The sequence below is a fragment of the Antennarius striatus genome, chromosome 10, assembly GCF_040054535.1.
Source record: "Antennarius striatus isolate MH-2024 chromosome 10, ASM4005453v1, whole genome shotgun sequence".
In the NCBI taxonomy this organism is placed as follows: domain Eukaryota; kingdom Metazoa; phylum Chordata; class Actinopteri; order Lophiiformes; family Antennariidae; genus Antennarius; species Antennarius striatus.
In genome coordinates this window covers 18,546,164-18,572,500 of record NC_090785.1, presented here as the reverse complement: position 1 = coordinate 18,572,500, position 26,337 = coordinate 18,546,164, and the positions used below count along the sequence as shown (strand labels likewise).

The 26,337-nt window shown below is 43.3% G+C and overlaps 3 protein-coding genes across 3 annotated transcripts in view; 2 read left to right on the top strand and 1 right to left on the bottom strand.

The window, feature by feature from the left end:
* Positions 1–5,469, top strand: part of gpc4 (glypican 4) — a 27,576-nt gene extending 22,107 nt beyond the window's left edge. Inside the window, exons 3-9 of the mRNA XM_068325692.1 lie at positions 1–378; positions 498–663; positions 1,394–1,524; positions 1,612–1,758; positions 1,854–1,978; positions 2,058–2,230; positions 2,321–5,469. The exon at positions 1–378 is cut by the window's left edge and continues 20 nt beyond it. Coding sequence (XP_068181793.1) covers positions 1–378; positions 498–663; positions 1,394–1,524; positions 1,612–1,758; positions 1,854–1,978; positions 2,058–2,230; positions 2,321–2,556 — 1,356 coding nt within the window. The 3' untranslated portion in view covers positions 2,557–5,469. The remainder of the gene's footprint in view (positions 379–497; positions 664–1,393; positions 1,525–1,611; positions 1,759–1,853; positions 1,979–2,057; positions 2,231–2,320) is intronic.
* A 1,359-nt stretch (positions 5,470–6,828) lies between these two features.
* brd8b (bromodomain containing 8b) lies at positions 6,829–19,054 on the top strand. The gene is made up of 18 exons (XM_068325868.1): positions 6,829–6,887; positions 7,510–7,606; positions 9,894–9,963; positions 10,073–10,122; positions 10,229–10,351; positions 10,434–10,514; positions 10,743–10,807; positions 11,005–11,171; positions 11,350–11,541; positions 11,623–11,716; positions 12,131–12,273; positions 12,367–12,805; positions 12,895–12,932; positions 13,010–13,209; positions 13,549–13,641; positions 14,190–14,258; positions 14,398–14,683; positions 17,702–19,054. Exons 1-18 carry the CDS (start codon positions 6,869–6,871, stop codon positions 17,759–17,761), a joined length of 2,286 nt encoding a protein of 761 aa, XP_068181969.1. The 5' UTR covers positions 6,829–6,868; the 3' UTR covers positions 17,762–19,054.
* Positions 19,055–19,320: 266 nt separating this feature from the next.
* On the bottom strand, positions 19,321–20,762 carry si:ch211-39i2.2 (DNA damage-inducible transcript 4-like protein-like). Its single transcript, XM_068325782.1, has 2 exons — positions 20,482–20,762; positions 19,321–20,044 (listed from the first exon to the last, which is right to left on the bottom strand). The coding sequence occupies exons 1-2, from the start codon at positions 20,654–20,656 to the stop codon at positions 19,599–19,601; spliced, it is 621 nt and encodes a 206-aa protein (XP_068181883.1). The 5' UTR covers positions 20,657–20,762; the 3' UTR covers positions 19,321–19,598.
* Positions 20,763–26,337: the final 5,575 nt, after the last annotated feature.

Sequence of the window (26,337 nt, the reverse complement as noted above, 5' to 3'; positions counted from 1 at the left end):
AAAAACGCCGAGGTCTCGCTGCACAGCATGTTCGTGCGAACCTACGGGATGATGTACGTGCAGAACGCCGAGCTGTTCAAGAACTTCTTCAAGTCGCTGTCTCGCTACTACGTGTCCGGCAGCGCCGCCGTCAACCTGGACTCCATGCTGTCGGAGTTCTGGGCCGACCTGCTGGAGAGGATGTTCCGGCTGGTCAACGTGCAGTACGAGTTCAGCGACGCCTACATGGAGTGCGTGAGCCGCCACACGGAGCAGCTGCAGCCGTTCGGAGACGTCCCTCGTAAGCTCGGCATCCAGCTGAGACGCTCCTTCGTCGCCGCGCGCACCTTCGTGCGCGGACTGACGCTCCTGCCGGAGGTGGTGAAAAAAGTTTCCACGGTACGTCAGAAAAGCAATGGTGAAAAAGACGATTTGTAAAAGATGAACTCAGAAACAGGATTTCCACGGTGGACTGTTGTCGTTTCGCTAAAGTGTGGACCGCTCCCCTCCTCCCTCAGGTCAGCGCCTCCCCCAGCTGTGTGCGAGCAGCCATGAAGATGCTGTACTGTCCCTACTGCTCCGGCCAAGTGGCCTTGAAGCCCTGCCAGAATTACTGTCTGAACGTGCTCCGCGGCTGTTTGGCCAACCAGGCCGACTTGGACACGGAATGGAACAACTTCCTGGGTGAGTGTGAACGAGGACCCGCCCCACCCGCTCACCGCCGCAGCTCCACGTGTTCCGTCTGGAAACAGACTATATTTATACGACTCCCTGCTCTCTTTTTTTTTGAGTTGCCACTGCTATGGGTCATATTTCATCAAAGAGTCATTCAGGTCGGATCTTATCAGACCGAATCTAAACACGCGCCCCCTCCCCGGGGTTGGGAGGTTACATGAGATAATTGTTTATTTCATGGATGCAATTAACACGAATTTTTTGCAAGAGCCTTTGTTAACAAAAGAATCCTGTTTTCATTGTGCTGAAATCAGGTACAAACACATCCCTCATTCTTTAGCGTCTAGTATAAGTAAAGGTGGGGGTGGGGGGGGTACAAGCTGTACATGTTGTGACCCACAGGATGAATGCAGCTCTTGTGTTGTGTAAACACAGACCCAGATCAGATTCATCACGTGGAGGGATGCTGCGTGTCTTCATATTTTCAGTGTGTTTTCTATGTTTTGCATGAAACACTCCAGTGTTGGAAGACTTTTTATCCTTTTACGTTACATGTCTCTCTCTGCCCACCCCCCACCCACCCTCTGCTCCAATCTCCCATTGCTCTGTAACACTTTGACTGACCCAACAACCCTCTGATGTTGGGTGTGTGCTTCCACCTAGTGGTAGAGTTGTGTGACTTCAAGCCGCACCGATCACGAGCTGCTTCTAATGTTCCAGTCTTGTGTTCTGCTTCCAGATGCCATGCTGATGCTAGTGGACAGACTCGAGGGTCCCTTCAACTTTGAGTCTGTCATTGACCCCATAGACGTGAAGCTTTCAGATGCCATCATGAATATGCAGGAGAACAGCATGCAAGTGTCACAAAAAGTTAGTATCTTTTTTTTTTTTTTGCATTTTTGTCTTTACAAATGATACACGATGAATCAGTTCTACTAAACTCTATTTTTCTGGCAGGTTTTCCAAGGATGCGGTCAGCCTAAACCTAGCATGGCCTTGCGCTCCTCACGATCCATCAAAGAAACTGTCTTTCCGGGCCGTTTCCGGCCTTACAGTCCCGACGCGCATCCCACCACCGCTGCTGGAACCAGTTTAGAACGACTGGTAAAGACTCAACACATCCAGCCTGCGGCGAGACGATCACGACTGAATTTGTACGAGTTGTGTCTGACTTTGTTTTGTCTGTGCTGTCAACGCAGACAATTGATGTGAAGAGGAAGCTAAAACACGCCAAGAAGTTCTGGTCCACCTTACCAGAGACTGTCTGTGCTGGCGAGAGGATCGCCCCCGGCGATGAATGCTGGAATGGAACGGCGAAAAGCAGGTAAGACGCAGGCGCCGGAATCAGTGATGCATCTATATAAGCCACAATCTCTACTAATATTGACTCCAACTCTTCATAGGTACGAATCTGTTGTGATTGGCAATGGGCTGGCCAATCAGGTATCGAACCCCGACGTGGATGTGGACATAACCAAGCCAGACATTGTGATTCGCAGTCAGATCGCAGCTTTAAAGGAGATGACCAGCTGGCTCAAAGCGGCACACAGCGGCAACGACATCTCCATCGATATCGGTGAGGACGGTTTAACCGTCTTTGTGAATTAGTCGAACGCCATCATTTCCTAGCCGCACGCCTCTGACAGCAGCGGTTTTTTTCCCCCAGATGAGGACGCCAGCGGCGAGGGAGAAGAGAGCGGCAGCGGCTGCGACTCTCCGTCCTGCGACACCGACAGAGACATCTACTTCTCCACCCCGCCCAACCCCGGTAAACCCCGGGTCAACCAGGTGGCGGTGGGCTCCGACCCGTCTGCTGAGGCGGCGGCGGCGGCCTCAGGGGGAAGCACGGCGCTGGCGCTCTGCGGGCTGGCCCTGGCGCTGCTCGCCCCCCACCTGAGATAAAACTGGCTGGACAGGAAGAGGAAGAGAGAACGACCAGGAATGATGGAGTGAAGGGGACGACTGTCAGAGAGACATTAAAAAGACTGCCTTCAGGACATTGGACTGTCCGCCGCTGGGGGAGGGGGGGAGACTCTTCTTAATATTACAATAACTTCACCTTTAATTGTTTTTGTTTGTTTGAGGACATCCGTGTACAGCAACATGACTTTCACCCCCCATTTTCCCCCAGAAACACTTCGACTCCTTCTAGCTCCGTTGGAGCGACACGCCGGCTTGCTTGCAGCATTACAAACACGATATCATTTTCTTATTTTGGTAATTGAATTTCAAAATGAATTGTTGTGCCTTCTTTAGCCGTTGCCGTCTGACAGCTGAAGCGTCAGCTGGTTGTTGGGTTGAGCATCGAGTGCCTGTGGCGGGACGCATCTTCACATTTCTGAGGATGTTCTTTCTTTACATCATTACAAGATCAACAAGTCATGTAGTGTTGTTATGAATATTAACAATTTATAACAATTATTTTTGCTGCACATTAAGAATGTGCACACTGTGAATGTTTGTGTCTGTACATTTATACATTTACATAGACCAGCCAGCCACATATCATGAAGCCAGCTTTCGAAAGTCAGATAAAGAGTTCGAGCTTTTGTTCACGTTTTTCACGGAGAGACGTCGAAATTGCTCAAGCTCATCTCTAAGAAATGCAGTGAGAAATGTTACAGCACAGGTGTTTGTGTTTGACCTGGACATGGAGTCAGTCTTTAGAAGAGCTTCTGGGGCTCCCATGTGAGCCCCAACATGTATTTTATGTCTGCAGTTAGCATTATCACAACCAAACCTGCTTATTTCCTCATTAATCTTTGATTAATTTCCTCAGCCTAAGCAGTTCAGTAGTGAGGTCGTACAGCACACACGCTCTCATCAATGCAATCTAGTTCTGTTGAGTTGAAAGTGTCTGATAGAGAGATGTGAGTATCATCCTGTAGAGAGGTGACTGGCGTGGAAGAGAAAGGACTCCCCCCTCGCATAACCCCTCAAAAAGGCAAACCTGACAAGTCCTGACCGCCCTCATCGGTACTGTAAGATCAGTTCACGCAGAGGATCTGACTCTATGCAGTCTGACTTGTTTGAAAAGAAAAGGTGGAAACTGTAAGTTTGGAGCATTTCACAGTAAACTAGAGACGAGGAACAAAAGACAGTGCTTTGATCAAATAAAAGAAAGATTATTTTAATACAGGGTTTTATGTTGAAGAGGTGTTGTAATTTCTAGCTATTTTTTTGTATGAAGATATATATTAGGTACTACAGTGGACTTTATTGCTAGTTTTAGGTGATGGAAGAAGACTGTGTGCAAAGATACTTGGGGCACTTTTTGGTCAGTGTGCACAGTTTTGTGGTGGGAATAAATTTGTTTAATATCCCCCTTCCCACATGACATATTTGTACCTCTTAAATAGCCTGTGTCAGTATAAATGGACTCATTGTGACCATTTAAGATACCTAGCTGCATCCTCATCTTCTCATAGTGTCGGATTGTGGATATGTTGAAGTATTGTCACAAGTTCTGAGAAAAATCATCTCTGGTGCCTGATCTTTTAACTTCGGTACATTATTTTCAGCCTTTCGAGGTCACATGAAACATTGGTCCTGATTATTTTCCCACAGCCCCCGATGAGGGTTGGATGTACTGTTACCAGCTGACAAGCACAACGTGAGATTCTCTATCTTCTGATTTGATAATCAGGTCTGCAGGTTGCGTTTCTCATCCACTTCACATCCCAAATGATGTTGCCTCATGTAGTTTTTGTACAGTAACTTATGCATGTATTTTAATGTCATTGCAAACATGCTTTTAGAATTGACACAGATTATCTAAAATACAGTATTCCGAATGTTTTGATACACCAAACTTAGGTGACAGTGATTTCTTGTAGTAATCGATTAAATTTGGGGGTTCACATATGCAGTGTGCAAAAACACTAAAGAAATGCATTTGCGTGTTTCACATCTGTATATGAAGGCCTGAAACAGGCTACAGATGAGAAATACTTGGCACAACCTTTTCGCCACTTGTCTGGCTTTGAAATTGACAGGTTGATTGTAAGCTCACAAGAAATTTTAACCCCCCCCCCAACAAAAAAAAAAAAAGATGTTCCCAATTAACAGACTTCAGAAATCAACAAAAACATCAGTGTTAAAATTCTGCCTCTGGAGGATTTGATCAAATGTCTAAAATCCTCCTGCATAAAATCCTCAAGACTTAATTTAAAATGATGTCGCTGTGCTTCAGCAGCTTGACTTGGCATTATTTTTTTTGCATGTGAGCAGTTCAGGTCCCCTGATTTCTTTTTGTTTTTTTGTTGTTGTTGTTTTTTTTGGGTGTGTGTTTATTCCACCAACATTTCGACAAGGGCTTGTGCATGTGTTCATGTCATGTCCAGACTGTCTAGAGTGAAGAAACCCAACTTTCTGAGCGTCAGAGGAAAGGTTTTGGGTGATGATGGTAAATGTCTGTGCTTGCGGGCCAGGGCAGTGACATTTTCCGGCTGGCAGGAGTTGGTCCAGCTGCCAGATGTTATTCATTTGATCCCCAGAACAACTTCAGTCCGGTGACTGGACAGTTAAGTTGGTCTGGTATTGAAAGTCTTCCATCAGCCTTTGGCCCACAAGAACAGAAGGGACTCATTTTCTGAGAGACTGAGTGATTGACTGAAAGAATGAAAAGAGTGTAAATAGAGAGCAGCCGTTTTAGATGTCTCTAAAAGAGGCCGTAACAGAACGCCAGATTTTTACTTGTCAGAGTATCTCCTAAATGTTATGAAAAAATGAGATAGATGTTAAATTGTAAGAGAAAAATGTATATCAAACAACATTTCTTAGTCTTGTTGAAATAAAGACTGCCAATATTTAAAATGTTGAGCGTTTTCTTTTTGTTCATGTTCTTGGTTTGCTGATCTCAGTTAAGTCTCAAATGAGTCACACGTGTCGGTTGATGCGAAGAACTTCTATCAGGATGAGCACACAGCATTTCTAGAATTTGTTTGAGGATGCTTTCACTAATACTGTAATTTAATTCATTTATAATTCACTTTTACACCCCAGCGTTAAACCTGATAAACCAGTGGTATGGAATGTATCAAATAAAGGAAGGTACACGGTTTAGACTCAGAAAACTCGTCAACTTCATGTGCGCCATTTTGTGGAGACTTCAGAAATATAAATCAACTTTCAATCAACGTAACCTCTTGGTGCACCAGAGGAACAGTGACATGTTTCGGGGAGGAATTACTGCTTAAACTACTGGAAAACCTGAAGATTGACAAACTCATCAGAAATGGTGAGAATGGATTCTGATGTGGATTTGATAATTGGTAATCTCGAAAGAAAGTCACGTCATGGTGTAGACAGGAACTGACTCACATAGCTGTAACCCGATTGAACGGTACCCCAGGGAATATCAGGGGGCTGTTGTGTCACAGTTGTGTGTGGGTTCTGGTGCAGTGAGCTCCTCTGACCTCAGTGACTAATGACAGATTCCAGCTTTAAATCAAAGACAAAAAGCTGATATAAGTGATAAACTGCTGTTGAAATGACACCAAGCTCTCGTATGCTGTCGGCTCATGTGGTTCATATTATATTAAGGAGTGAACTCCTTCTGTGTTGAACTGCAGAGACAAGACCCTTCATATTTATGTGTTTTATCCTGAGGGTGAACCCAATCCAAGGACTGACATGCAGCAGAATGTGAAGAAGAAGAAAGTTACTTTATTAATCCCTCGGTTTTCACTCAATATCACACACACACACACACACACACACACACACACACACACACACACACACACACACACACACACACACACACGCACGATTATGTGCCAGCTTGATGAAGAGGAAGAACAGCAACAGTTTTTATGGACTTACTTCTTTCATCTGCTCGCTCCTTTCCTTTCCCCTCTCCATTGTCAGCCTGGGGGGGGTGTGGATCTGATGACTCCAAGCTCATATTGCAGTGGTGAGAGCCCAAACTCCACAATTCAAAATTCCCTTCATCATTATTAAGTAATACATTATACATTATACATTAATCATTATAAGTAATGAATTAAACTCTTTTAATTTACATGTGTATGGTATTTTAACTTCTGTTTAATACGAACACAATTCACAGCCTATAGTATTTGCTACAATAACTTCAATGTGGCGGTCAATTTATTCGCCACCTCAGAGGGGGGGAAAAAAAGAAAGCGCTGTGTGTAACACCGAAATCAGTCCGGCGGAAGTTGTGCTTCACGGACTCGACACAAAAGAGATGGCGAGTGGTGTCGGCAGTGAGTAATATTTCTCACCCTTTTCTCAATTCTTTACAGTAATTTTACAATAACGTATATCAGTAAACCAGTTGTTTACGCTGCATTTACAGCCGTTCGGTTGGATGTTGTAGATCGTTGTCGGGTGTATCGTCTCGCCACACCGTGTAGCTGTGTGTCTCATGAATGTGTCCCCCGTAGTCAACATTAAGCTAGCGCTAGTGGAGCGGGGTTAGCTAACGCGAATTGTGTTTTCATCACAAGAGCCGTCATCTGCAACTATCTGTGGCTGAATTTGAATGTTTCAATCCGATGTCAACTAACAGAGACTATAACAGTGCGTCAAAGCTTGCATTTAATAAAGAACGATAGTTTCAACAATCTAGCTAGCGACCAGGTAGCTAGCATCGAACGCAGCTGTGGTTGTGCTCCGGAGCGGGTCAGATTATGACAGTTCTTGTCCGAACATGAACTGCAATGAGGTGCTTTGATCAATGATCAAAGGTCAGAGCACTAGCTTTGATTTTTGACCCATGCAAGTAAGTCAGGGTAACATTTTGAATCCAGGGGTGTCGCGGGATGTTGCAGTCTCTGACTGCATTGGTTCTTGTTGTTTTTCTTTCTTTCTTTTTTTTTTTTACAGAACACAAGATACTGAATGTGGGGCCGACGGAGCCCTGGTCGGTCAGGGAGAAACTGTGCCTGGCTTCCTCTGTGATGAGGAGTGGCGACCAAAACTGGTAAAAGGAAAACAGCTGTTTTATCAGTGTGCAAAATGAGTGTGAAAACAGATTTGTATCATCCACATGTGGGGCAGCGGTAGCGGAGGTGAAGAGACACAACATTGATGCAGATGTTTTAGCATTTAGTATTCATTTCACTACTTCACCTACAGCAGCCAGAGGGCACACACCCAACATGTAGGTCATCTGGTTATCAATAGATTGGTAGTTACTTTAGACATTCTCAAATGTTAGTTTTCTTCAGTTCAATAAGTTTTGAAGAGGATTTGACACCTGTTAGAGCCACATTGAATTATTCCTTGGGTCAAACTCTAACTTGAAAATGTCAAAATATGTTTGTAATTTTTTTTTTTAGTATTTTCGATAAGAAAATGACAAAAGTTGGGGAAACCAACCACTGATCATCAGACAGTCAACATCCGCTGGATCTGCTTTATCTTTAAAAAATTCTGAAGTACAGTGCCTTGCGAAAGTATTGCCCCCCCCCCCCAAGAACCTTTTGACATTTTGTCACATTTCAGGCTTCAAACTTAAAGATAACAAATTGAAAATATTTTTCAAGAATCAACAACATGTGAGACACAATGGTGAGTGGAACCAAATGTATTCAACATTTTATATTGTGTTTACAAATAAAAAACTGAAAAGTAGGACGTGCAAAAGTATTGGCCCCCTTTGAGTTAATACTTTGTCCAACTTCCTTTTGCAGCGATCACAGCCCCAAGTCTTTTTGGTATGTCTCTATAAGTTTTGCACGTCTTATGACAGAAATCTTTGCCCATTCTTTCTTACAAAACAGGTCAAATTCCTTCAAGTTTGATGGAGATCGTTTGTGCACAGCAATTTCCAGATCTTTCCACAGATGCTCTATTGGATTGAGGTCTAGACTTTTGCTTGGCCATTCTAACACCTTTATATGGTTAGTTTTAAACCATTCCATTGTAGATTTGGCTTTATGTTTAAGATCATTGTCCTGTCGGAAGGTGAACGGAAAATCAACCCCAGACATTGATGCTGCCACCACCATGTTTGACAGTGGGGATGGTGTTTTCAGGGTGATATGCAGTGTTACTTTTACACCAAACGTAACATTTTGCATTCAGCCCAAAAAGTTCAATTTTGGTGTGATCTGACCAGAACACCTTGTTCCACATGTCATCTGTGTCTCCCATGTGGCTTCTCGCAAACTCCAAACGGGCCTTTTTATGGTTTTCTTACAGAAATGGCTTTCTCCTGCCACTCTTCCATACAGACCAGATTTATGCAGAGTACGACTAATAGTTGTCTTATGGACAGATTGTCCCACCTCAGCTGTGTATGTCTGCGGGTCATCTAACATGATCATGGGCCTCTTGGTTGCTTCTCTGCTTAGTTTCCTCCTTGTTTGTTCTCCAGTGTTCCTTTCACAGACGTCTGAGACCATCACAGAGCAGGTGCATTTAAACTGAGACTAAATGACACATAGGTGCACTGTTTGTCATTGTTAGTCATTTAGGTCAACATTGGATCATTCAGAAGTCATCAGGGAACTTCTGGAGTCGGTTAGCTGAGCTGAGAGAACAGGGGGCCAGTACTTTTATATGTCCTACTTATTTTAAAATTTGTAAACACAATATAAAATGTTGAATAAATTTGTTTCCACTTCATGATTGTGTCTCACATGTTGTTGATTCTTAAAAAAATATTTTCAGTTTGTTTTCTTTAAGTTTGAAGCCAGAAATGAGGCAAAATGTCAAAAACTTCTTGGGGGGGCCAATACTTTCGCAAGGCACTGTATTTTGGTTGCTGATGAGCTGTTTGTCATAAGATCCACATTTGTTCTTGACAATGCTAGAATGTGTGCTGTTAAATGTGTATTCTTATTTTTCACCACTAGAGGTCAGAGGTGACCACTGTATAGTGTCTGACAGGGATTTTTTTTTAAAGTTACAGTACTTTATGACAGTTATTTATTTTTTAAACGATACACCAGTTAAAGCTTTTAAAATATTTGTTCTGATAGTAATGTAAAAATACATTGAAATTGAGAATTTTTATGTATTGTGTAGGTTCTCAGTTATCCATGGATGTTAAGAAACTTTCTTAACGTCCAGTGGAATTGACTTAAAATGCTTTGGAGCCCCACATTTTACATGATATTATGAATTTTTCTCTACACTCTCGGGGTGTTACATTTTGTCTTTGTATATCAATAATTTTATTTGTGTTCTGGAGTTCCCACGTGCATTTATCTTCAGACATTTGTGAACTTTGGTGTCTGCTCTGAAGAATGTCTGTCTTCCAGGGTGTCTGTGAGTCGTGCCATCAAGCCGTTCTCAGAGCCCGGCCGTCCCCCTGATTGGTTCTCCCAGAAGGTGAGAAAGCTACAAACTGAAAAAATATTTTCTTTCTCGGTCATTTTAATTCTAAACATGCTGATCTTTTCCCAGTGACTCAGGATAAAACATTTTCTCTGTTCCTTAGCACTGCGCATCACAATACTCTGAGCTGCTGGAGGCCACAGAAGCACCCAAGTCAGTGTTGTAATGTGGATCTAAACATACACAGAATGATTCTTGCATTTGTTTTTTTATACAGGTAAAATATTTTGTGAAAGTTTTTTACCCTTCGTTACTCCAGGCGTAAGCGTGGTGAGAAGGGCGAGGTGGTTGAAACCATTGAAGATGTCATCGTTCGTAGGCTGACCACTGAGAGGATAGAGGAACTGAAAAAACTACTACGAGACACACAAGAGCAGTACAGGTACGTACACACCTACACACCTAAAAGATGTTTTAGCACTGAGGCACAAGTTTTAATGGTCCTCTATTTCCTGTCCTGACAGAAAGTTGAAGAAGGAGGTGAATCTCATACAGACAGGTCACATGGACTCCCAACTCAAGGACCTGTGGACAGAAATCACGCTGTAAGATTTACAAAGTGGCAAAAAAACCACAAAAATTCACAAGAATCAAACACCTTCATTTACTTCTCGCTATAAAGGAAACCACAGAATGTTGAAAACTTCCCAGTACTGTAACACATCAGACAAAACAGTCTCTACTGGTCAGCTTGCAGTAACACTGCGGTTAGTCAACGTTACCTCATTGTTTTTTGCGATTCAGTGTTGAATGTTCTTATTTTACCACCTTAGAAAGAAGAAGCAGGATGAGGAGGAAGCGGAACAGAAGAGGAAAGCCACAGAAACAGCTTATCAAGGTACGTTCAGTCTGCACACTGATTATACATCTGATGAAATGTGTCATTTGGAATCTGATCTTCATACCAAATTATCTGCAGAGATTAAACTCTGATAGTTGTCTGAATGATTCCCTGCTCCTGGTTCCTGTGCCTTCACTCAAACCCATTCTTTCTTTCTCTCTCTCACCTCTACTGACCTCCGCTCCTCATCGCAGCTCGTCAGGCGGTGAAAAACATGCCGAAGCGTCTGCCCAGTGTAACTGTGCGCTCTCCCTTGGGTGCAAGCCCCCCCACCATGGACCATCAGGCTGACTCTTCCGTTCCCACACCACCCATGGACACAGGAGGTGTTACCTCTGATGACACCCTCACCCACTCAATCGTAAGATGATTCCTGGACATACTGAGAGGCTTTTCTTGATTGAAATCATTATTGTGAGCACAAGACTTCCATTTTCTGCCACCAAACCATTTCCATAAATGGAAAATAATCCTCTCACTTTATGATGCTTTTGGCCTTAGAGAAAAATAGATCACTAACACTTTGCTATTTTTTCCAGGCCCATGGGGTTGGAGTGTTTCTTCCAGCGACAGATGCTCCAGGCCAGGGGCCCAAAGACGGAGGCCTGGCCACTCTGGTAGACGATTCACCACAGAAGAGGCTCCTTGCCCAGAAGGCCACGCCGCCTCCCTCACCTCTACTGTCAGAGCTGCTGAAAAAAGGCAACCTCATATCGGCCAGCCCCCGCATGGTAAGAACCATCCCATCACATCAAAACTAAAATATGCTGGATCAAACCCCTAGTTTATGCTCTTATCTCTGTTACTGTCAGGTTGGGGAGGGAGACTCTACAGGAAGCCTCACCAATGGAGTCCAGACAGCCACCGCAGTCAGTGCCTTACCGCCTGGTCATGAGGTCATCACAGGTTAGTTCAGTCATCAACACATGAATGCGTTTGCTTGTATGTCTTTTGTAGCTCAGTGCAGAACTGAATTAATGTCTTTAAAATTAAATCTACATGTGAGGATTGTATTAGTACAGAAGTACCTGAAGATATGACTCTAATCCGTTCCATGACTGAACTTGTTAGTCAAACAACGTTTTCCGTTTAGAATAACTAAAATAACTCCAGCATCGTAAAAAAGCCCCAAGTCTCAAACAAAGCAAATCTTTACTCTGCAAACAAGAACGAGATCCGATCTCAGCTGATCCGTCCGCCAACAAGCGGTGGTGTCGCAAAGCAAAGACTGTGTTCGGAGCGATGGCTCGTATGTCGAGTAGCTCGTTCCTTCAGGTACTGCTGTATTATTGGGTCCATGTTGAGTCTGTTTGTTTGCAGAGGGTGAAGCAGAAGCTGTGGTGAAGGCAGAGCTGGGGGAGGAGGCCGGGTTGGTCGAGGAGGACCTGGTAGCTGTGTCTTACATGGGGGACGAGTTGGACCTTGAGACAGTCGGAGACATCATCGCCATCATAGAGGAGAAGGTACAAACTGTACTGACACAAACAACAGTTGATTTTAGAGTTAAGCACAACCAACTGTAACCGTAATGTATTTGTCTGTTACATCCGTCTCAGGTCGACGACTCTGTGGAGGCTTTAGATGCAGCGGCAGTGGAAGCAGCTCTCTCTCTGTGTGAGGAGGCCGTCTCAGACGGACACGCTCTTCCGGGCCCCTGGGAGACACAGGAGCTGAAAGCTGCAGAACCAACGCCGACGGCCCAAGAGCCCGATCCCACACAGGAACCCCAGGATGTGGCTCCAATGTCCGCATTGATCCCTGCAGGCATCGAGACCCAGAATCAAGCAGAAACCAAAAGAGAAGAACCGCTCAAGGAAAACTGTGAGGGGACTGAACTGCCGGGGATTAGCATCACTTCCTCTGTGACCTCTGAAGAAGGTGTGACAGGAAGTGAGGTTACGGAGGAGGGGGTGGCAGGGAAGGAGGCCACAGAATCAACAGTCAAGAGTGAAGGAGAGGAGTGGAGCCAGCCAGAGCCAAACCCGCCCTGTTTAGGTGGGTGATGTGTCTATGCAGACAGAAGGCTGCACAAATAACAATTATGTTCTCACGTTTTTCTTAATCATCTCATTTCTATCCCACAGACTCTGAGGACAGCTCTGTGTCTGGGAAGGAGTCCAAGGTAACGCATTGGCACAGCAGAACGACTTTTGTAAAGCACAGTCAGCTTTGACCATGTGTGCGTGCTCCTAAATGCAGGAGGTGAAGGACGAGGAGGCTGGGAGTGAGGGTGACCCTGAGGAAGGGATGGAGCTGAAGGAGGAGTGCGGAGAGGGGGAGGGTCCCTACCTGTCGGAAGTGGAACGTGCGGCCAGCGAGAGCGAGGATGGTTACGGCCCGCCGTCTCAGCGCTACACGGCAGATTCACTGGCCAGCAGCCCCGCCTCTTCCTCCCAGCTGTACGTATCCCAATGTGCTGACAGCTGCAGAAAAGAAGATGACAAATGTGTCCCAGGAACTAGTTTTATCTTTTTGGATGGTGTGTAGTGAAACTGTGGTTGCGGACAGAGATGAACAATACCCTTACCTCAGCATAAATGTGCTGGAGCCATTTGTCACGTGTCGTCAAGTCACGACCTCTGAGTCAGTTACTCTTTCTCTCACCCCGCTGACATTAAAGTCCATTTTAATTCTGCATTTGTTGCTCAGACACGTGATTTCTCTTCTGCTTCTTATTTCTCCTCACTGCCGACTCCACCATCTTCTTTCCTTTTGTCTTCACTTCCTCTCTGCATCAGATCCACATGTGGCGAGGACCAGGAGGCGGTCCAGGCCCAGAAGATCTGGAAGAAAGCCATCATGCTGGTGTGGAGAGCAGCAGCCAACCACAGGTGGAGGCTGATGGAATGTCTGAGCTAAGAATCCTGAACTTTGATGGATAAAACACATTTAATGACTTAGGATTGAGTGTCTTCCTGCTGAGGAGCTGTAATAGTTATCAAAAGATAACAGGAGCCTTCATGTGGTTTATGTTTGATCCATTTGTTTTTGTACCCAGGATTAAAACACTGAGGTCATGAGTGTTACGTTCACAACTGACGCTGTAAAACGTGTCCACTTGAGTTTTCATTTCATTCAGTTGGTTAGTTTACTGGAAATATCGCTCAACTTAAAGATTTTAGCCTGAAACAGTCAGAATTGAGGGTCCTAGTTTATTTTTTGGGTTTGCTTTGCAATCTGTGCCTTTTCACTAACTGACGATGCAAAGATTGTTGTCCAGTACAAAAAATCATAAGATATTTTTCACTTTTATCTTCACCAAAAGCTGCATGAAGCTGTGAAATGTGTGACGACTCAGCTGAGGGGAGACGGTTCTGCAGTGGAACAACAGAGCGTCTTCATATCTTTTTACACTTTGTGGCTTCATGTCTGTCTTCAGGTATGCCAGTGTCTTCCTTCAGCCTGTGTCGGATGACATCGCCCCCGGTTACCACAGCATTGTCCATAGGTAAAGACACCTGCTGATTATATTCTGACACACTGCGTACAACCATTCATGCATTTAGTGCATTGAAGTTACTTTAGCAGCATGTTGTGTTGTAGATAATGTTGAATAAATCCGTCCACCTCTCCCTCATCTGCTCCAGACCCATGGACCTGTCAGCGATTAAAAAGAACATTGAATCCGGTGTGATCCGCACAACAGCCGAGTTCCAGCGGGACATCATGCTGATGTTTCAGAACGCCGTCATGTACAACTCGTCGGACCACGACGTCTACCACATGGCGCTGGAGATGCAGCGCGACGTCCTGGAGCACGTCCAGCAGTTCTTGGCCACCCAGCTCATCATGCAGACCTCAGAGAGCGCCATCTCCGCCAAGAGCCTCCGCGGCAGGGAGGGCAACCGAAAGCCAGGAGAGCCTGCGGAGAAGGTGGGTTGAGGTTAAAGTGGATACAGACCTCTGAATCTGAATCAAGGGTCAGGATGTGGATAGCGAGGAAGTAAATGTTTAATATGGAAGAGCTACTCTGTTTAGACAGACTGAAATATTGACCTGATACCTGAAGCTGTTTGTGCAGTGGTTTACCATCAGGAGCACATTTTATGGAAAGTCATGAATGAATAGAGCTGGGGTCAGGGTTTCTGCCTTAGTGGTGGCCTCAGTTTGGTGAACAGCTGTTAGATATGTCCCAACTTTCAGATGCTCTTCGCATCTTGGTGGCAAACGATGACCGACATCCAAATCTTTCTTGTCACATGTGACAAAACAGCGTCGTATTATAGGAGTTTCCCCTCAAAGAACAGCCTTATGTGTGTCTTCATAACACACACACACACACACACAGCTCACATCGGTGAAGCCGTGCTGCTTTTACGTCTCTGGACGAGAACATGTCTACATCTTGGGCACAGAGAGGGATTTTCTCGTGACTTGACATGTATTCCAATGTCTTTACATCTTAACCTGATTCTATGTTACGTGTGCGTTCACACCGATGTCACACAGTCAGTCACATGTTCACACCTTGTGGAATCCGTGGAACAGTCGCTGACATCCGGTCCCGGCGGTGCGGCCGTCCGGCACCAGGTCCACCCTCCCCTCCACTAACCGCTCTGTGTTCAGAGGACTAACCAGCCCCCCATCCCCCACTGATTCATGTCCTGCATGCCGGCTGCACCTCTCCCCACTACCGCCTGTCTGTCTGCATCTGCCTGTCTCTGACTCAGCTGTCTGTCTGCTGATGTGAATGTTCATGTTGGCTGTGGTGTGCTTGACTTCATCTTATGGACGTGGGAAGCTTCAGTGTGTGTGTGTGTGTGTGTGTGTGTTTGTGTGAGTGTAACTGTGTTCTTGTACAGTAGATCGTCATGTGATTCAGACGTGACGCATCCAGACGTTTGGAAATTTAACAACTTTCCATTGTAAGTCTAGAGATATGGGTGAAGTTTTGACTTGGTTTACTGAAGAGGATGTTTGAATGTCTTCTGACCAGTGTGTGTGCGTGTGTGTGTGCGTGTGTGTGTGTGTGTGTGTTAGCTCAGTGGAGGTGAAGTCTGGGTTTCAGATACTTTTTTAAAGCTCAGCTGAAACTATAATAAAAAAAAGTAAATATATTGGTAGTTCTACTGCTGACACGTGATTGTGTGATTTGTGTTGAGCTCATGTTTGATAGTGTGTTTGCCTGCTTGTGCATGTTCCTGTTGTGTGTGTGTGTGTGTGTGTGTGTGTTTGTCCACACATCAGTCCCGCTATTCTCCGTGTCTGTGTAGGAGTGTATGTGGCTGTCTGGTGTGTGTGTTTGTGTATGTGTTGCGTAGCCGTCTCACGTTCCTCGCTGTGTTTCTGTTTTTTGGCGCAAACCTGTATGAAACTGACTCTCAGGCACACGCGTGTGTTTTTCTCTCTTTCTCACTCCAATGTTTGTCCTCCTACAGGACAGTGTCCCAATGGCCTCTCCTGCTTTCCTTCTCTCTCTCTTTGTAAGTATTCAGGTTCTCCCTCAGACCTCACCAGAACCAGGCCATGCACCACACACACACACACACACACACACACACACACACACACACACACACACACACGCTTGGTTCAACGTGAACACACACACACCAGTGTCACACACTCTGTACACATCTGTCCTGACCTCACATCGCTGCTTCTTCTTCTTCACTCACGTCCTGTTAGGGGATTACACAATTGGGGAGATTTCAAAATAAAGGTCGTAAGGATTGAAATTATTCTTAGAGCCATTAGAAATGCCTGCTGTTGTACACATTTACCCATAATTCAACAGTTTTCCCTTCTGGTCACTGTTAACAGGTGAAAGCAAGTTTTTCAGATTAATACTGAAAAATGTTCACTGTCAAATATTAGTTTAAATTAATCTTGTCTTTATGCCCCAAATAGGATTATCAGGTCACTCTGGTACATTCAGACCACTGTATTTTAAACAAACATCGACATCTCGTAAAAAAAAACCCCACAACTTCAAATCAAATTAAATTTCACACATGAATTGTGACAGCCCTCAAGATGTGATGTCATCGTTGAGTTGTTTTTTAATTTGCTTATTTTCACATTCATGTTGACCACATTCACCCATCATAGAGGTTGTAATTCATCCACATCTGGATAAATTAAATTCAGTCAGTAGTGAGGACATTTGTGTCCATAACATTATTTATTTACAACTAAATAGTATTAATGGTTTGATTCTTTTTGGCTGATGTAACGTGTTGTGATGTAACATCACCAGATCCTGACTCAGAAATTCTAGAGTCCTTATTTATGACCCTGCCTTCAAAGTAATAATCTAGTCATTCAGGTTTTACAACAGCGTTCCAGCCGTTAATCCAGTATTTTGGGTTCCTAAGTGTTGAACCCATGAGACGAATCCTCAGAAGCCATCAGGAAGCAGCTAAACCCACCGTATGTGGCTGCCTTTAGCAGAATACTGGACAAGTAAAGGCCTTCTTTCTCTCTCTGACCTATGACCCCACACGTCTCTGAACACACTGGCCCCCTCAGCCTCAGTTTGGACACCTTGCATCGATCCATGCACCACACAGGCTCCAGTTCCCTTCATCACCCCAGCCTCCGTCGACCTCATCCTGGCTTCATGGTCCCACACCAGTTTCCTCTTGGGTTTTTTTCCCCCTGTTTTTGTTCGGTTGCACTGTTGTATCTGCATGTTCTCACCCCCCCCCTTTCTTTTCTTTTATAGTCCTTCTTCTTTTAATCATTCATTACTTTACGTTCCTTTGAAGCCTTCCGCAGTGGATTGTGCTGTGTTTTCTTTTTGTGTGGAGCTCAGCTACGTGAGGAGGCCCACCACAGGCCTTCTCTTCACTGTGTCCAGCTCACCTTTGACCTTTACACCCTCATGATGATAATTTTTCGCCTCCTCCTTTTTCCATTGGCCCTCTTCCATCTCTCTCTGTGCTGCAGGACGGAGGCACCCGGGGTCGTCGTAGCGCCATGGAGGCTGACCTCAAGATGAAGAAATAAACTTTAGTTTCTGGCAAAAGAGAAGCTGGATCTGATTACGTACCGGTCACTGAAGTGGACCGAGCTATCTCTGTGTGCCTGGTGTATTTGTGCGCATATATACACTCATCTTCATCAGGGTTCATGTGAATGAAATGTCAGTGTATGTGTCCACCTCGTGTGATTGGTGAATGTGCAGCACCATTTGGAGTTTCACTGCAGGACAAACCAGCTGGAACAATCCTCTTCATCCCTGACGTTGGTGTCCATCCTGTCCTGCAGAGGACGGCAGCATCCAGACAGCAAACACCAGCAGCAGAGGTTTCTCTGGGTAAACCCCCAGCGCTCTAGTCCTGTTTGTCACGTTTGCTCTTGTTGACTTACGGATGCATTAATCCTGTTGCTGCAATGTGCAAACAACATCATGGATCAATACCAGTTTGGTTTGCACTAAATTATGAAACTGAGAGCAAAACAAAGCTATCAGAAATACGAACAACTGGATTAGGTGTTTTTAAATCAATGTGTGCAAAAAGTTGAATCGTGTCACCAAACACCTATTGTGTCATTCTATACGTGAATGAGTGTGAACGTCCCTCGGCTTTGTCCGTTTCAGCCCATTAGCTGCATATTATTTACATTCTATTGACGCGATCACATGGCAAAAGTTTTTTAGATTCACCAGCTGCCTGGAGCTTCCTCCAGGTTTACACTAGAACGTTCAAAAGTGCTCCGTCAGCAGCTCGGACGTGAACGGTGAGACGGGGTTGTTGACCGTGTAAACGACGTGAAGCCTTTTTGCTATGTCAGCATTATGACACTACGTAGGAGAGGAGACACCCGCAGTGCATTCATGGATTCGATGCAAATTGAGTTGTCTTTTCCATTCAACGCACAGACGTTTACATTTCTAATGTCGGAAGATCCTTGAACAGCGTCGACACAGGATTCTCCACGTGATGATATGAATTTGAAGTGTCACAGCTTCATTTTTAAGAAAATACACCCAAAATCAAATTATTTTCTTTGTAATAGTCAGCGGTGATATAATATCCTGGTGTTATGTGGAGTTTAATGGGCTAAAACACGAGGTAGTTGTTACTTAAATGGTCTTGATGCATCCCTGTTTGTCATAGAATGTAGCCGGACGCATCTGTGGGAATAGCTGAATCATGTTTGGTAATGTCTGTTGGACACAAATACAAAAACAAGTTTTGTGCCTGTGAGATCATGTGAAGATTTGTTAGGTTAACCGATACCGTATCATGTGTTCTGTTGTACATTTTGTTAAATAAAGATTTACAAAAACAAGAATGGAGATCAGTCTGTCTGATGCAGTCAACAACCTGAATGAGTGCATTGAAATGTGTCTTGACACCCTAAACGTGTGAGAAATTTCCCTTTCAATTGTTAGCAACTTCAAAATCAAGAAGTCGTGACTCAGGTATTTTAAGCTCTTAGTGGTTCAGCTGTCATTATGATTGTTATGTGGATCAGGAAATATTTTGTAGTAAACAAGGAAGCTCAACACAGCCACATAAAAGGATGATAAAATCCACAGTATAAAAAAGCAAAGAAGCAATAATGTAAAAAACTTTATTTTTCAAATCCATAAATAATGTGCAGTATCCTTCAGGACTGAAACCTGCCCAATCCTGGAGGGATGTTTACAGTGTTTACATGGGATATTTGTGCAATCTGACTGGTCCTATTTAAGACATTCATACAGGCACACGCCTCTCAGAGCTCACATACATCACAGGGCCACGCCAACATTTTCCTGTGCATTCTAGTCCAAACCTTGTATCAGTACATTTAAGAAGATTGGAATGTCATAAACATGTTCTGAACCTCAACACTAGTTGAAATCATGAATAACAGGGCTGGCGGATGAGTATAGCTTCCTCTTCACCAGGCGATACTCTGGTTTTAGTTTCAACACTTTACTGGTTTCAAAGATGTTCATGAGTGGCGGCCAGCCCTCATCTTTGTCTGCCTTGAAGATCACAGAGAGTTCAAACGTGGAGGTGACGCTTTGGTCCGGTGTGATGCTCCCCACGGGTTTCAGCCCATTTTTGTGCTCCACAAAGATCTTGATGGAGGCCCCCCGGAGCCCACAGGGCTCATCAGCAGAAAAGCGCACCACGTCCTGGCCCACCTTGGTGGTCATGTGGCAAGGCAGCATCAGCACCTGGCACTGGAGGGTGGAGGCCTTGGCTTCTGTCAGACAGAGTTCCAGCTGTCTGGTCATGTCCCGCTGGAGGAGACGCTCCTCATGCTCCAGACCAGCATCCAGGCTGTCGGCTGTGGAGAGAACAACACTGATGTTAGAATAAACCACAGCACAAATCAGTAGGTACAACTTAATACAAGTTTCACGGCATTTACTTTGGCTTTCAGCACCAAAATGTTATTCCAATTTATAAATAATAAAAAAGATTGAGGTTTTTTACTTTTCAGTTCCTATTATCTGGTAATAATAAACTATAACAATTAGAATGGAGGCTTTGCGTGAACAGCTGACAGAGAGATGTCGGTCATCAGCTGATCCAATACCCGAGTGCGTTACATCAGACGCGTCACTATCAGCAAATTTACATGTTCATCCGCTCATATATATAGTTCCCCTATATTAAAGTTGGGATTACTTTAAAGTGGGAGGTAAAATGAAGTGGAGGACATGTATCGACCTTTTAAATAATTGAAAGTGTGGTTTCTTGAGACAAAAAACAACAACTTACAAGGCGAGCGGTGGTCTCCATCGCTGCTCTCGACGCTTCCGCGGCGGGCGGAGGTCGGACCTCTACCCGGTGAGGTCAGCTGGGAGAAGTACTTCCCTATCATGGCTATAACGCTCTCCTCCTCCGACAGCACAGACGCTCCGTGTCCAAATAGTAAAGACGTGCTATACACCATCCCGATTCCAGTCCGTGAAGCTCCGCTACCTCCTCCGATCGTCTCGTCTCCGTGTCCTCCATGTATCGCGTTGGTCGAGCAGAGCGGCTCTGACTGGGGGCGCCAGCCTTTTATAGGGAGGCGCGCGGTTGCATCAGCTGGATGAAGGCGTGTGGGCGGGGCCAACGCGCTGGTTCGCTCTGGAAACATCCGGGGCCGCGGCTCACTGACGCAACACGGCTGCTGTTTGCAGCTGAGGGGTCACACAGATAACAGATAGTTAACACAAGACGGGCCGGATTAATTTAGATTTAAACTGTATGTCTGCTTTCTTTTGTCTCTGATGGGCTATTGTTTGTTTGTTCTTCTTTGTCTGCTGTTATTGTGATAACTGTTTACCCCTTGTTTGCATTTATTATGGTGTAATGTGTGAATGCATGTGAGATGATATGCTCAGGATTAATAAAGTATCTATCTATCAATCTATCTATCTATCTATCTATCTATCTGTCTATCTATCTATCTATCTATCTATCTATCTATCTATCTATCTATCTATCTATCTATCTATCTATCTATCTATCTATCTATCTATCTATCTATCTATCTATCTATCTATCTATCTATCATCTATCTATCTATCTATCTATCTATCTATCTATCTATCTATCTATCTATCTATCTATCTATCTATCTATCTATCTATCTATCTATCTATCTATCTATCTATCTATCTATCATCTATCTATCTATCTATCTATCTATCTATCTATCTATCTATCTATCTATCTATCTATCTATCTATCTATCTATCTATCTATCTATCTATCTATCTTTCTATCTATCTATCTATCTATCTATCTATCTATCTATCTATCTATCTATCTATCTATCTTAAATATCACACTTCCATTTAGCGCTCTTATCTCCTATTAGTCTGCAGCATTGTCCTTAGAGACCTTTTATTATTATTATTTGAATCTTGTTGGAACTAGTTATTATATAGTTATTATCTGGTACTGTACTGCAGGACTGAACCTCTTAACATCCATATTTTGAAAAAGCCTATGTTCTTTATTAAGTCAAGGTAATGGCGAAAATGGATAATCATGTACAGTAGTTGTGATTTATATGAATCTAGACAGTTGTTTTAAAGGCAGGTTGCAGCAGGAACCCATCAGGCAATACTTCCACATGCATTCATTATTGTAAATAAACTATGTATTGTTTGTGTCACATAATGTAAATGTTGGTAATACACACTGTTGTAAGAGCTTTGAATACCACATGGAAAATCCTGATCACTTTGAGCTTTACACTCTATCCATGACTGGGCTGGGCTGCGAACATCACACTGGATCTGATCTCCATCCTGGATGGTTCTGACAATCAGTGGTCATCATGAGTCAGCTTCACATGTGTTTGTTTGTGAAATTCATTCCGATTAAGTTGACAATGACATCGCTCACAAACAAAAAAATCCCAATGCAGACGTGATGCTCACTGCCTTGACTTGACACAAGGACAATCAATGATAACGTAAAATAATCCCTTGCGTGTGCTAGTCATTAAACTGTGGGAAGATAATTATTCTGTGTTATTAACTATTAAGTTATGGGTTCCTACATGTAAATTATGTTGTGCACACAAGATAATTATTTTGTTCTCAAAAGAACAACAACCAAAGAATGAGGTTAAAAAACTGTTTCGTGAAAAATTAATTTATGTTGATTGGTAAGATTATAATAAATGTGTTTTTTCCATTGATTCTTAATACCAATGAGTTATCACCATAATTATAAGACATAGGCTAATATCATCTTCAGGCAAGAATTTGTTTATGCGTCATGGAAAACCCAGTTTCCTCAAGCAAATGAATAATGATTCTGTTCTCCACAGCTTTCATCTCAATTAAATTCACCATTATTAGCACAAAATAACAGTTCTGAGTAATGTGTTTCCTCTAAATACACAAAGATAGAGACCATAAAAATAACACATGGAATGCTCTTGAACCTCTGATCTCCATCAGTCATATAAACGTCACAGAGATGACTTTTCTGCACAATAATTCATTTGTACATTTGCTAATGTGAAATTTTTAACACATAACTTTATGTGTAGTCTTTTCATAGAGTTGCATTAGTGCATTGAATACCTCCTCCACCTCTGTAAATGGTTCATTTAATAACACTCAATTTAAAACTGCTGATAAGTTTAATGGGTGCATAGGCTGTAAAAATCTGCCCATGTCTTGATCCAATCCCAGTTGATATTGGGTGAGAGGACACAGACAGCCATTAACAGTGACATTCACATTGACAGGCAGGTTAGAGCCACCAGGTCACCTCTAGTGCACGTTTTTGACTATGGGAGGAAGCTGGAGGATCTGGAGGGAACACACTCACACACAGGAGAACAAACACTACATGGAAAATCTCCAGGTCCTAGGGTAGATTTGAACCCAGGAACTCCTTACTGCCCTTCATACAGAATATGGCTGACATTAAAAAAAATACATGCAGCACACAGTCTAAAAATGCAGCTGTCTAGAAAAAGACATTGTAGGAGAAAGACAAAAACTAGAATGAAACCGAACACATTCTGTTACCAACATGTCCGAGCAGCGTCAAGTAAAACAACCAAGCAATTCAAAAAATAGATGTTTTCTGTAAGGCATGAGCAAACCTTTACATGTCTGCACATACCCCCACAGGTTCTAACAGTAGGTTCTAGTCCCCTGAGGTGATTTTTAATTTGGTTGTTTTTTGTGTTCCTTTGAGGGGGTGGTGGTCACGGCAGCAATGATTCACGGATCTCTAGAAGCACACAGTGGGACAGAACCCACCTTATGGATCTCATTTAAACGTCTGATGGCAACAGAAAAGAGAGGATTTTAACCTTGTAGGAAAAAAGTGAGGCTGCAGACAAGAGAATGTAACTGTAAACTCTCTACTGTGATGAAAAACTATATTAAGTTAAATTTTAGTTAAAACATGTTATTTACGCATCAAACTTTGTAAAGGCTTTATTTTTTTTTAGGATTTTAGATTGAGAATATCTGCGTTCAGCCCATGAACAAAGGTTTACCTTTTAGCCCTCTGGTCTAGACATCATGCATGATCCCTGTCTTACTCACAAGTGAATCACATGGTCCGACACAAAGACTCACCTGATGGGGCCCCACTTCAGCTGTTAAACACAAAACTGTGTTTTTTGTCTCCATATATTGATTGACATTTATGCATCTACTATGCTGATCAAATTCAGAGCCACATTTAATTAAAAGGCAGAGCTCATGTTGTTCTTCATTACATCGGTAGTAAAAAGTCAGGAGATTCTATCACAGGAAAAAAAGTCATAATAAAAATCACATTAGTTTTAGTTTTCAGAGGTTTCTTGTCCTGACCCTCTTTTGGGCTAAACTGTGTCACGTGACTTAAACATATAGAACAGAAGGTACTTGTTTGAAGATATACTGTAGATTCATAAACAACTATTTGTGTTGTAGATTAACGGAGCCTTTCAGTACTAATATTATTAGATCTTCCTTATCAGACAGACGTGAGAGCAAATTGTGCAATTCTTTTCCTCTTTGGTCTGACTCACCAACATGGGAAATCTCACTGCTGTGACAAAGCAGCCGCTAGCCAATCCCGTTCAGCCTTGATGACGTCATCACACAGAAAAGCCAAGGAAGTGTCTTTCAGGGGAACTACAGCATGTGGTGACAATGCACCGTATGCACGCTCCTCATTAAACCAAACCTGAGACCGATTCCAGGTGTTATTCACATTAATGTCAGATAAATTACTGTCACACATGAAAAAAGGGCATTTTCTGTCCTAATTTGTGCAATCATGACACAGTCAGCAACGATAGTCACAAACTCTTTTTGGTGAACGATGAGTCACAGTGAAAATCTACTGTGGACGTGCATCCATACACAAGACTGCAAACAGATCAGATGATAACACTATGTAGACGTGACTAACATTTAACCGTCACTCCACTTTGGAAATTTACAAATGAGGAATTGGATGATGTTTCAATGAGCAATTCCATTTAAATGTTTGCTTTAATATCTGGTGACCAAAGAGACTGTGCTTGATTTCAGGTGAATCCTCCATGTGATTCTCTGTAATTCCAAATTAAAAGCTTTTGGAGGTTGGCAGGTGTTTCACTCAATAGCTACATTATTCAGAAAAGACTTCATGGCTCAGATGATTATATTCAGCGTCCCGTATCGCCTGTAAACAGTTTTAAACGGTCTGTAAATAGTGGTTTTGGTGTCGTCTATCCATGAAGATCCTTGTCTCTAGTGTGTCTATGGAGAATCAGGTCGGACCTGTTCCTATTCACCCGTCCCACTGAAGGAAACTCATGTCAGCAGCCCAGTGTTTGTTGCATCTTTTAAAATCCTCCTATCACAAAGAAGATATAATATATAAATGGAAAATCATAAATGGGCATAGAAATAAAAATAATAAACAGGCCTAGTTAAGTATAGGTAGAGTGAAATGTCTGTAGATTAGACATGACCAGCAGATACAACACTAACATGCTAATGCTAAGAAGGCATTATACAGTATTTCAAATATCACCTTCTTAGTGTAGCATATTAGTATGCTAACATTTTCTGGTCAGTAACAGTTAAATATTGTGCCACAGTCAAAAGATCACGAGCGGGCATTAGCATTAGCATTAGCATTACTACGTAGGTGAGAGTCCATCAAAAGGTGGTTAGGTCATTTCAAGGAGTCGGTGAACGCAACCTGACTTTCCCGTCCCCAATGCAGCGCCTGCATCAAATCATCTAAATATAACCGTAAGACACTGACTCTATCTGGTTGATTGATTGATGGATTGATTGATTTTAAATTGTCCATTATAAATTAAACATCCGTTGACCTCATTGAAGGTGGCGGTGAACTCATGGGATGTCCACAGAGCAGGGTTCACCCTCTGGGAGGCACAAATTTGTGTAATAATAACTTCAGTAAGTCCAGTAGGTGTGATTATTTGGCTTGGACCAACCACCTCCAGGGATGCACCATCACCACCACCAATCACTCCGTCAATAACCACACCATTCAATAACTTCGTCAACATGACACCACATTGATCTCTGTCGATACCGATTGACCCGTGAATGACTTTAAATGAAGTTTAGTGATGTTGACCTCTTCACAGCTACTCTGAAGCCGGACAGAAAAACATGTTTTGTTCACTTCATGTGTTCTGGCTGGATTGTGTAACGTTCATACGTGGTCTTGAGCAAGGAAAGTGAACTCTTAGCTCATTAAACCACATTAAAGTTCAATATCTTTACGATTTGTGCACCAATTTTACATTTTCCCATCATACACCACACCAGTGACTTATCAGCAGCCATGAATGACTGATATTCCTCACGATTGTTAAATTTGAAGGATCAAATCTCCAAAGGTCCGGGTGTCCCCAGAGAAAGTCCTCAGACGATCATGAAACTACTGTCCTATGGACTGTCTGATGGCCTCCGTGTTGATCTTCTTTTTGTCTCTCACTATAAATCATCTCAACATGCAGCGTTGAACCAGGGTTAATGATAACCCAGGATGGTCCGAGCCGTTCGCAAGGCAGATAAACACATCTGATGCAACTTAGGCAGGAGTTTCAGCTGCAGCTGCTCAGGTCATGAGGTGTGTGCGTACGCATGTGAG